This window comes from Hyla sarda, chromosome 2 (assembly GCF_029499605.1).
Source record: "Hyla sarda isolate aHylSar1 chromosome 2, aHylSar1.hap1, whole genome shotgun sequence".
Taxonomy (NCBI): domain Eukaryota; kingdom Metazoa; phylum Chordata; class Amphibia; order Anura; family Hylidae; genus Hyla; species Hyla sarda.
Window position 1 is genome coordinate 322,014,633 of NC_079190.1, and position 12,199 is coordinate 322,026,831.

Below are 12,199 nucleotides of genomic sequence, written 5' to 3' on the forward strand. Positions count from 1 at the left end.
TAAACGTAAATAAATACCAAAGTCCAGAATTGCTGATCTTTGGTCGATTCATATGCCATAAAAAAAAAAAAAAAAGTTGGCAAAAAGTCCCATCAAAACAAGAACTGCTGAAAACTACCCTCATACATTCTATGGAGAAAAAAAAGGCGTTAAAGGCTCAGAAGAGGAGAATTTTAACCATATAATAAAACAAAAGTAATATAAATTGGGTAATGTCGTAATTGTATGGACTTACAGAATGAAGATACCCAACTCCCAAAAATCATTTTTTCTTTGGTTTTACTGTAGATTTTGTGGATTTTGTGATTTCATTGCAAATTGGTGGCACAAAAAAACAAGCCCTCAAATGGGTCAGTAGGTGGAAAATTTTAAGCATAATGACTATTAGGTGACGAGGAAAAAACAAGTGCAAAAACGGGGGTGGGGGGTGGAACTGCGCTTTTAAGGGGTTGAAAATCTAGTAAAAATGTGTATTTATTTTTTTAACTATAGAGGGAGAATGTTGACCATATGCCCATAGCAACCAATCAGATTGCTTCTTTCATTTTTCAAAAGGCCTCTGAAAAATAAAAGAAGCATTCTGTTTGGTTGCTATTGGCATATGGTCAACTTTTCCTCTTCACGAGTTTTGATCTCCCCATATGGGCACACTTCAGTAATAGATAATTAGTGGAACTCAAAGGGGGTCATTGACTCAAACATAGGACTGAGAGTAAAACGTATCTGTTCCCCAATCAATTCAGTGACCTGAACATACTCTACCAGGGATATACGGTATATGGGGCATTTTCCCAGCATATGAGAGTTTTGTCTTATACTGAAAAAACGCAGCACACAGCACTTTTCAGTCCAAACCAAAACTTGAATCGGAAGGTGAACATGGCCTAAGTGTGTGCATTTGTTTTGTTATTTTTTTTTTAGCCACAAGCAGAAGTGGTTCCTGAACATAAAAAATATGAATATAATATGAATGTACTTGTATTTGCAAAATTCTAACTAACTCTGTGTACATGAGGCCATGTTTTTATGTTCATTTATTCAATTATTTATTATACTGAAAGGCCATATGATGATATACAGCTCTGTGATGTTTGCCGTTTAAAATGTGTTCACTCTACTTACTGTTCTTTTCTATTTGTTTCCTTAGTACCTGCTGTCCTGTATTTGGAGTATTCAAGAACACCAGGACAAGCTAGTAGGTGACCAAGTAACATGTAAATTCTGCTCTCATTAATCGCAAAGCATTCATTGGATGTTTATGAAAACAGAGTGGTATAGATTCCAAGGGATTGCAAAAGGAAGACATCACATAAAACACAGAAACTAAAGAAGAATATAAAAAAAGCAATTAAGCCTGAAAGAAGAAGCCTGAAACCTACTAAGAGATTTTTTGAATGGTGCATGGACTGCTGAGAGTGCAGTAACCTCTTCAAAATGGCAAACAATTCCACAGATCATCATCCTAATTCTGTCAATGACAGCAACTATGAAGGGGACTTTGGGTGCAGTGTGCAGGAACTGCGGGACCTTATGGAGTTGCGGAGTGGGGAGGCAGTGACTCGCATAAGGGACAACTATGGTGATGTACCCAGCATCTGCAGAAGATTAAAGACCTCTCCAGTAGAAGGTACAGTAGATGAGATCTACTAAGTTTGTAAATAGTTTTTCAACTCTTACATGATTCAGTTTATTTTTTTGTGGACTAAACAGCAATATTATGTAAACCCCGTAACGACAATGGACGTAAATGTACGTCATGGTGCTGTGATACTTAACGCACCATGATTTGCATTTACGCTCCGCCATGACCTCGAGCACCAGACCAGCTGCTATCAGCAGGTCCCGGCTTCTATCAGCAGCCAGGGACCCGCCGGTAATGGCGGACATCTGTGATCCCACGGATGTCCGCCATTAACACCTCAGATGCTGTGATCAATACAGATCACGGCATCTGTGGCAGTTCGGTACTTTAAATGGACGATCGGATCGCCCACAGCGCTGCCGCAAGAATCCGATCGTCCATTATGGCGGACGGAGGTCCCCCTCCTCTGTCCGTCTCCAGGGGTCTTCTGCTCTGGTCTGAGATCTAGCAGACCAGAGCAGAAAATCGCCGATTACACTGATCAGTGATATGCCCTATGCATAGCACTGAACAGTATTAGCAATCAAATGATTGCCATAAATAGTCCCCTATGTGTAAAAAAAAAAAAAAAAAAAAAAAGAAAAAAAAGGAAGAAAAAAAATTCACAAATAAAAAGTTTAAAAATTAAAAAAATCGCCTCCCCTAATAAAAACGTAAATCATCCGTTTTTCCCATTTTACCCCCCCCCCCCCCCCCAAAAAGGCTTAAAAAAATAATTAATAAACATATTTTGTATTGCCATGTACGTAAAAGTATAAACTATCAAAATATATTGTTAATTTTCCCGTACGGTGAAAGGTGTAAAATTACTGCATTTTTGTCACATTTTATTCCCAAAAATGTTTTTATAAAAAATTTATAAAACTTAAAACCTAAGCAAAAGTGGTCCCAATAAAAACTACAGATTTGCAATTTTTAGAAGGCGAGGAGGAAAAATGAAAATGCAAAAATAAAATGGGCCTGGTCCTTAAGGGTTTAACCCTTGGGGAAACGACAGGGACTGGCGCCGAAGATCCTCTTACCGATCCGGGCGGGCGACGGAGGCTGCGGGCGACGGAGATCGGCAGGCGGCGATGACGTGCGGCTGGATCCGGCAGAAGCCGGTGAGTTGCCTAGCAACATCTGGAAGGTACAGTTTGAGAGCATTATACAGTGGTCTCTAACTGTAGCCCTCCAAATGTTGCAAGACTACAACTCCCAGCATGCCCAGACAGCTGTTTGGGCATGCTGGGAGTTGTAGTTTTTCAACAGCTTGAGGGCTACGGTTTGAGACCACTATATAGTGGTCCCTAAACTGTAGCCCTCCAGATCTTGCAAAACTACAACTCCTAGCATGCCCAAACAACTGTTTGTTGTCAGGGCATGCTTGAATTTGTAGTTTTGCAACAGCTGGAGGACCACAGTTTGGAGATCACCTTGCAGTGTTCTCTAAAACTGTAGCCCTCCAGATGTTGCAAAACTGCAAATCCCAGCATGTCCAAACAGCAATCGGCTGTCTCTGCATGCTGGGAGTTGTAGTTGCGTACCTCCAGCTATTGCATAACTACATCTCCCAGCATGCCCTTCGGCAATCAGTACATGCTGGGAGTTGTAGTTTTGCAACAGCTGGAGGCAGACTGGTTAGAAAATACTGAGTTAGGTAACAGAACCTAACTGAAGGTTTTCCAACCAGTGTGTCTCCAGCTGTTGCAAAAGTACAACTCCCAGCATGCACGGTCTGTCAGCACATGTTGGGAGTTGTACTTTTGAAACAGCTGGAGGTTTGCTCCCCCATGTGAACGTACAGGGTACATTCACACGGGCAGGTTTACAGTAAGTTTCTTGCTTCAAGTTTGGGCTGCGGCAAATTTTTCACCGCAGCGCAAACTCCTAGCGGGAAATTCACCGTAACACGCCAGTGAATGTACCCTAAAAACACTACACTAACACATAATAAAGAGTAAAACACTACATATACACACCCTTACACTGTCCCCCCCCCCAATGAAAATGAAAAACTTATTGTATGGCAGTGTTTCCAAAACGGAGCCTCCAGCTGTTGCAAAACAGCAACTCCCAGCATTTCCGGACAGCCACTGACTGTCCAGGCATGCTGGGAGTTTAGCAACAGCTGGAGGCACCCTGTTTGGGAATCACTGGCGTAGAATACCCCTATGCAATCCCTAATTTAGTCCTCAAATGCGCATGGAGCTCTCTCACTTCGGAGCCCTGTAAAAATTTTTACATTAACATGCTTGCCCCATACTTTTTATTTTCACAAGCGTTAAAAGGAAAAAAAGACCCCCAAATTTTGTAGCGCAATTTTTCCTGAGTACAGAAATACCCCATATGTTGGCGTAAAATGCTCTGCGGGCGCACAACAAGGCTCAGGAGTGAGAGCGCACCATGTACATTTGAGGCCTAAATTGGTGATTTGCACAGGGGTGGCCGATTTTACAGAGGTTCTGACATAAACGCAAAAAAATAAATACCCACATGTGACCCCATTTTGGAAATGACACCCCTCACGTAATGTAATAAGGGGTACAGTGAGCATTTACGCCCCACAGGGCTCTGGCAGATCTTTGGAACAGTGGTCCGTGAAAATGAAATGCTCACTGCACCCCTTATTAAATTCTGTGAGGGGTGTAGTTTCCAAAATAGTGTCACATGTGGGGGGGGGGTCCACTGTTCTGGCACGACGGGAGGGGCTTTGTGAACGCACAGGGTCCCTGACTTCCATTCCAAACAATTTTTTTTTCCAAAAGCTCAATGGCGCTCCTTCTCTTCTGAACATTGTAGTGTGCTAGCAGAGCACTTGACGTCCACACATGGGGTATTTCCATACTCAGAAGAGATGGGGTTACACATTTTGGGGGGCATTTTGTTCTATTACCCCTTGTAAAAATGTAAAATTTGAGGGAAAACTAGCATTTTAGTTAAAAAAAAAAAATCATTTTCACATCCAACTTTAACGAAAAGTCGTCAAACACCTGTGGGGTGTTAAGGCTCACTGGACCCCTTGTTACGTTCCTTATGGGGTGTAGTTTCCAAAACAGTATGCCATGTGGTTTTTTTTTTTTTTTTGCTGTTCTGGCACCATAGGGGCTTCCGAAATGTGACATGCCCCCCAAAAACCATTTCAGAAAAACTAACTCTCCAAAATCCCACTGTCGCTCCTTCCCTTTTGAGCCCTCTACTGCGCCCACCGAACACTTGACATACACATATGAGGTATTTCCTTACTCGAGAGAAAATTGGGTTACACATTTTAGGAAGATTTCTCTCCTTTTAACCCTTGTAAAAATTCAATAACTGGGTCTACAAGAACATGCGAGTGTAAAAAATGAAGATTTTGAATTTTCTCCTTCAGTTTGCTGCTATTCCTGTGAAACACCTAAAGGGTTAACAAACCTTTTGAATGTCATTTTGAATACTTTGAGGGGTGCAGTTTTTATAATGGGGTCATTTATTGGGTATTTCTATAATTGAAGGCCCTTCAATTCCACTTCAAAACTGAACTGGTCCCTGAAAAATTTCGATTTTGAAAATTTTGTGAAAAATTGGAAAATTGCTGCTATACTTTGAAGCTCTCTGATGTCTTCCAAAAGTAAAAACATGTCAACTTTATGATGGAAACATAAAGTAGACATATTGTATATGTGAATCAATATATAAATTATTTGGAATATTCATTTTCCTTATAAGCAGAGAGCTTCAAAGTTTAAAAAAAAAAATGCTAAATTTTCAATTTTCAAAAGTATCGACAAAATTTTACCACTTACATCAAGTAGAATATGTCACGGAAAAACAATCTCGGAATCAGAATGAAAGGTAAAAGCATCCCAGAGTTATTAATGTTTAAAGTGACAGTGGTCAGATGTGCAAAAAATGGCTGTGTCCTACAGTGAAAATTGGCTGGGTCCTTAAGGGGTTAAACATGTTTTATACATGCCCATATTTTTTTTTACATAAATAAACCCCTACACAACATCAGGGGAAAATGTACGCCCTTGCAACCTGGGACTTAAGGTGCCAGGGTGTAAATCTATGGTCTAGAGCGTTAGGTAACTATGAAGCAAGTGCAGGAGCTGCGCTCCGTTGATAGTGGGGAGTGACCAGCTACTATCGGTAACAGGACACTCCCCGCTGATAACAGGAAATGGTGACCGTGCCAATGCCTGTTATTAACCCTTTAGACACCATAATCAATGCCGATCACTGCTTCTAAAGTATTAAATCCATCATGCTGGTTAAAGGGGTTACCCAGGAATAAAAAAAACAGGCCTAATTTATTTTAAAGACCACTCCCTGTCTGTCTCCACATTGGGTGTGGTGTTACAACTTGGCTGCATTCACTTTAAATGAACTGAGCTGCAGAACCACACCCAAGCTGGAGCAGTCAGGGAACCTTCTTTGAACGAATTGATCTCTGTTTTTAAATTCCTGGATAACCCCTTTTAGGACTGAGCCCTTTTTTGCAATTCTGACCACTGTCACTTTATGCATTAATAACTCTGGGATGCTTTTACCGATTACTCTGATTCCGTGACATATTCTACTTTAACACAGTGGTAAACTTCCGTTGTTACTTGCATCCTTTCTTGGTAAAAAAAATCAAAAAATGTCAGAAAATTTGGAAAATTTAGCATTTTTCTAACTTTGAAACTCTCTGCTTGTAAGGAGAATTGATATTCCAAATACATTATATATTGATTCACATATACAATATGTCTACTTTATATTTTCCTCATAAAGTTTACATGTTTTTACTGTTAGAAGACATCAGAGGGCTTTAAAGTTCAGCAGCAATTTTCTAAGAATTTTCAAAATCGGAATTTTTCAGGGACCAGTTCAGTTTTGAAGTGGATTTGAGGGGTCTTCATATCAGAAATACCCCATAAATGACCCCATTACAAAAACTGCATCCCCCAAAGTATTCAAAATGACATTCAGAAAGTGTGTTAACCCTTTAGGTGTTTCACAGGAATAGCAGCAAGTTGAAGGAGAAAATTCAAAATCTTCATTTTTTACACTTGCATGTTCTTGTAGACCCAGTTTTTGAAATTTTACAAGGGGTAAAAGGAGAAAAAGCCCCCCAAAATTTGTAACCCAATTTTTTTCGAGTAAGGAAATACCTCATATGTGGATGTCAAGTGTTCTGTGGGTGCACTAGAGGCCTCAGAAGGGAAGGGGTGACAAAGGCATTTTGGAGAGTGAGTTTTTCTGAAATGTCTTTTGGGGGGTATGTCACATTTAGGAAGCCCCTATGGTGCCAGAACAGCAAAAATACAACAACAACAAAAAAAAACAACATGGCATACTGTTTTGGAATCGACACCCCTCAAGGCACGTAACAAGGGTCCAGTGAGCCTTAACATCCCACAGGTGTTTGACGACTTTTTGTTGAAATCGGATGTGTAAATAAAAAAAATTTCACAAAAATGCTGGTTTTCCCCCAAATTTAACATTTTAACCTCTTAAGGACCCAGGGCGTATGGAAACGCCCTCACACCCTGGGCCTTAAGGACCCAGGGCGTATCCATACGCCCTGGCGTTTTCCGGTCTCTGCCGCTCGCCGGGCAGAGATCGGAACTGGATGCCTGCTGAAATCCTTCAGCAGGCATCCAGGGCAAACGCCGAGGGGGGCCATGTAGGCCCCCCATGTCGGCGATCGCCGCAAATCGCAAGGGAAATCGCCCTTGCGATCTGCGGCGATACCGGGCTGATCGGGTCTCTGGGACCCGACCGCCCGGTAATTTCGCATGATCCCGGCTGTCACAGACAGCCAGGACCATGCTAACGTATAGGAGCGAGGTGGCAAGCCGGCCACCTCCTCCAATCCCCTGCGATCTGTCGGTTAGTTAACCGACCAATCGCAGGAGGGGGGGGCGGTTACTTCCTCCCGTCCTGCCCGGCCCCTTGAAGTCCGGAGAGGACGGGAGGAAGACCGAAGGACGCGGCGGGGGACGGGGGAGTGCTGGGGACCGGCCCCGGTACTTACCTCGTCCCTGAAGACCCGGATCCCGGCGAGGAAGATGGCGGCGACAGGTGAGTAGATCTTCAGCCGCGGTCGGGCCCTTTACAGCAATGCACGTCGCCGTAAAGCGACATGCATTGCTGTATTGGGACCCTGTAAACTACAACTCCCAGCATGCCCAGACAGCCCTTGGCGTCTGGGCATGCTGGGAGTTGTAGTTTTGCAACATCTGGAGGTCCACAGTTTGGAGACCACTGTGCCCTTCCAGATGTTGCAAAACTACACATCCTCAGCATGCCCTTACTGTCCAGGCATGCTGGGAGTTGTAGTTCTGTAACATCTGGCCCTTCAGATGTTGCAGAACTACAACTCCCAGCATGCCTGGACAGTTTTGGCGTACTGGGAGTTGTAGTTTTGCAACATCTGGAAGGGCACAGATTGAGAACCACTGTATAAGTGGTCTGCAAACTGTAGTCCTCCAGATGTTGCAAAACTACAACTCCAAGCATGCTGGGAGTTGTAGTTCGGCAACATCTGGCTCTAAAGATGTTGCCAACTACTACTCCCAGCATGCTTGAGAATGCTGAGAGTTGTGGTTTTGCAACAACTGGTGGCACACTGGTTGGGAAACATTATCTGTTTCCTAACTCAGTGTTTCCCAACCCGTGTGCCTCCAGCTGTTGCAAAACTATAACTACCAGCATGCACTGATAGACTGTGCATGCTGGGAGTTGTAGTTTTGCAACAGCTGGAGGTCCCCCCCCCCCCCCCCCCCCCGTGAATGTACAGGGTACATTCACATGGGCAGGGGCTTACAGTGAGTATCAGGTTGCAAGTTTGCGATGCAGCAAATTTTGCGCGACAGCTCAAACTCGCTGTAACCCCCCCGCCCGTGTGACTGTACCCTAAAAACACAACACTACACTAACACAAAATAAAATAAAAAGTAAAAAACACTACATATACACATACCCCTACACAGCCCCCCTCCCTCCCCAATAAAAATGAAAAACATCTGGTACGCCACTGTTTCCAAAATAGAGTCTCCAGCTGTTGCAAAACAACAGCTCCCAGTATTGTCGGACAGCCGTTGACTGTCCAAGCATGCTGGGAGTTTTGCAACAGCTGGAGGCACCCTGTTTGGGAATCACTGGCATAGAATACCCCTATGTCCACCCCTATGCAAATCCCTAATTCTGGCCTCAAATGCACATGGCGCTCTCACTTTGGAGCCCTGTCGTATTTCAGGGCAACAGTTTAGGGTCACATATGGGATATCGCTGTACTCAGGAGAAATTGCCTAACAAATTTTGGGGGGCTTTTTCTCCTTTCACCCCTTATGAAAATGTGAAGTTGGGATCTACACCAGCATGTTAGTGTAAAAAAATAAACTTTTTACACTAACATGCTGGTGTTGCCCTATACTTTTCATTTTGACAAGAGGTAAAAGGGAAAAAAGCCCCCCAAAATTTGTAATGCAATTTCTCCCGAGTACGGAGATACCCCATATGTAGGCGTAAAGTGCTCTGGGGGCGCACAACAAGGCCCAGAAGGGAGAGTGCACCATGTACATTTGAGGTGATTTGCACAGGGGTGGCTGATTGTTACAGCGGTTTTGACAAACGCAAAAAAAACTAAACCCCACATGTGACCCCATTTTGGAAACTACACCCCTCACGGAATGTAATGAGGGGTGCAGTGAGAATTTACACCCCACTGGTGTCTGACGGATCTTTGGAACAGTGGGCTGTGCAAATTAAAAATTTTGTACAGCCCACTGTTCCAAAGATCTGACAGACACCAGTGGGGGTAAATGCTCACTTTACCCCTTGTTACGTTCCTCAAGGGGTCTAGTTTCCAAAATGGTATGCCATGTGGGGGTTATTTTGCTGTCCTGGCACCATATGTGCTTCCTAAATGCGAAGTGCCCCCCGAGCAAAATTTGCTCTCAAAAAGCCAAATAGGACTCCTTCTCTTCTGAGCATTGTAGTTCGCTCGTAGTGCACTTCAGGTCAACTTATGGGGTACCTCCATACTCAGAAGAGATGGGGTTACAAATTTTGGGGGGTATTTTCTGCTATTAACCCTTGCAAAAATGTGAAATTTGGGGGGAATCACACATTTTAGTGAAATTTTATTTTATTTTTTTACATATGCAAAAGTCGTGAAACACATGTGGGGTATTAAGGCTCACTTTATTCCTTGTAACGTTCCTCAAGGGGTCTTGTTTCCAAAATGGTATGGCATGTGGGTATTTTTTGCTGTCCTGGCACCATAGGGGCTTCCTAAATGCAACATGCCCCCCAAAAACCATTTCAGAAAAACGTACTCTCCAAAATCCCCTTGTCACTCCTTCGCTTCTGAGCCCTCTACTGCGCCCGCCGAACACTTTACATAGACATATGAGGTATGTGCTTACTCGAGAGAAATTGGGCTACAAATATAAGTATACATTTTCTCCTTTTACCCCTCGTAAAAATTCAAAAATTGGGTCTACAAGAACATGCGAGTGTAAAAAATGAAGATTGTGAATTTTCTCCTTCACTTTCCTGCTATTCCTGTGAAACACCTAAAGGGTTAAAAGGCTGACTGAATATCATTTTGTATACTTTGGGGGGTGCAGTTTTTATAATGGGGTCATTTGTGGGGTATTTCTAAGATGAAGACCCTTCAAATCCACTTCAAACCTGAACTGGTCCCTGAAAAATAGTGAGTTTGGAAATTTTGTGAAAAATTGGAAAATTGCTGCTGAACTTTGAAGCCCTCTGGTGTCTTCCAAAAGTAAAAACTTGTCAATTTTATGATGCAAACATAAAGTAGACATATTGTATATGTGAAAAAAAAATTAAAATATTTTGAATATCCATTTTCCTTACAAACAGAGTTAGAAAAATGCAAAATTTTCACATTTTTCATAAAATTTTCAAATTTTTCACCAAGAAAGGATGCAAGTTAAAAAATTTTTTTTACCACTATGTTAAAGTAGAATATGTCACGAAAAAACTATCTCGGGATCAGATTGATAACTAAAAGCATTCCAGAGTTATTAATGTTTAAAGTGACAGTGGTCAGATGTTCAAAAAATGTCCGGGTCCTAAGGTGTAAAATGGCTGGGTCCTTAAGAGGTTAAAAGGGGTTATAGGAGAAAATGCCCCCCAAAATTTGTAACCCAATCTCTTCTGAGTATGGAAATACACCATGTGTGGACGTCAAGTGCACTGCGGGCGCACTACAATGCTCAGAAGAGAAGGAGCGCCATTGAGCTTTTGAGCTTTTGGTGAGAGAATTTGGTTGGAATAGAAGTCACATTTGGCTTTTGGAAAGCAAATTTTGCTGAAATGGTTTTTGGGGGGGCATGTTGCATTTAGGAAGCCCCTATAGTGCCAGAACAGCAAAAAAAAAAAAAAAAAAAAGCTCATGGCATACTATTTTGGAAACTACACCCCTCAAGGAATGTAACAAGGGGTACAGTGAGCCTTAAAGGGGTGCTCCGGTGAAAACCTTTTTTCTTTTAAATCAACTGGTGGCAGAAAGGTAAACATATTTGTAAATTACTTCTATTAAAAAATCTTAATCCTTCCTGTAGTTATTAGCTGCTGAATACTACAGATGAAATTTTCTTTTTGGAATGCTCTCTGATTACATCACGACCACAGTTCTCTCTGTTGACGTTATTATAATAATAATAACGCTTTATTTATTGTTGTCCTTAGTGGGATTTGAACCCAAGTCTCCAGCACTGCAAGGCAGCAGTGCTAACCACTGAGCCACCATGCTGCCCTTAGCATACATCTGCTATGCATGGTTGCTAAAATGGACAGAGATGTCAGCAGAGAGCACTGTGTTCGTGATGTCATCAGTGTTCCAAAAAGAAAGGAATTTCCTCTGTAGCATTCAGCAGCTAATAAGTACTGGAAGGATTAAGATTTTTTAATAGAAGTAATTTACAAATATGTTTAACTTTCTGCCACCAGTTGATTTAAAAGAAAAAAGGTTTTCACCGGAGTACCCCTTTAACACCTCACAGGTGTTTGCCAAATTTCCGCTAAAGTTGGACGTGAAAATGAAAAATGTTATGTTTTTTTTTTCATAAAAATGCTATTGTTACCCCACATTTTTAATTTTCACAAGGGGTAATTCAAGAAAAAGCCTCCCAAAATTTTTAACCCCATTTCTTCGGAGTATGGAAATACCCGATATGTGGATGTAAAGTGCTCTGCGGGCGAACTACAATACTCAGAAGAGAAGGAGCGCCATTGAGCTTTTGGTTAGAGAATTTGGTTGGAATAGAAGTGGGAGGCCATGTGCGTTTACAAAGCCCCCCGTGTTGCAAGAACAGTGGACGTTACCCCCCACGTTACCCCATTTTGGAAACTACACCCTTCACAGAATTCAATAAGGGGTGCAGTGAACATTTACACCCCACAGGTGTTTGACAGATCTTTGGAACAGTGGGCTGTGCAAATGAAAAATAAAATTTTTCATTTTAACGGACCACTGTTCCAAAAATCTGTCAGACACCTGCTGGGCATAAATGCTCACTGTACTCCTTATTACATTAGGTGAGGGGTTGTAGTTTCCAAAATGGGGGTCACATG

At 42.3% G+C, this 12,199-nt stretch overlaps 1 protein-coding gene across 1 annotated transcript in view; it reads left to right on the forward strand.

Annotated features, from left to right (window-relative positions):
• ATP2B4 (ATPase plasma membrane Ca2+ transporting 4) overlaps nucleotides 1-12,199 on the forward strand; it is a 243,136-nt gene that overhangs the window by 78,497 nt on the left and 152,440 nt on the right. Inside the window, exon 2 of the mRNA XM_056560150.1 lies at nucleotides 1,148-1,627. Within this exon, the coding sequence (XP_056416125.1) occupies nucleotides 1,435-1,627 (193 nt within the window). The 5' untranslated portion in view covers nucleotides 1,148-1,434. The remainder of the gene's footprint in view (nucleotides 1-1,147; nucleotides 1,628-12,199) is intronic.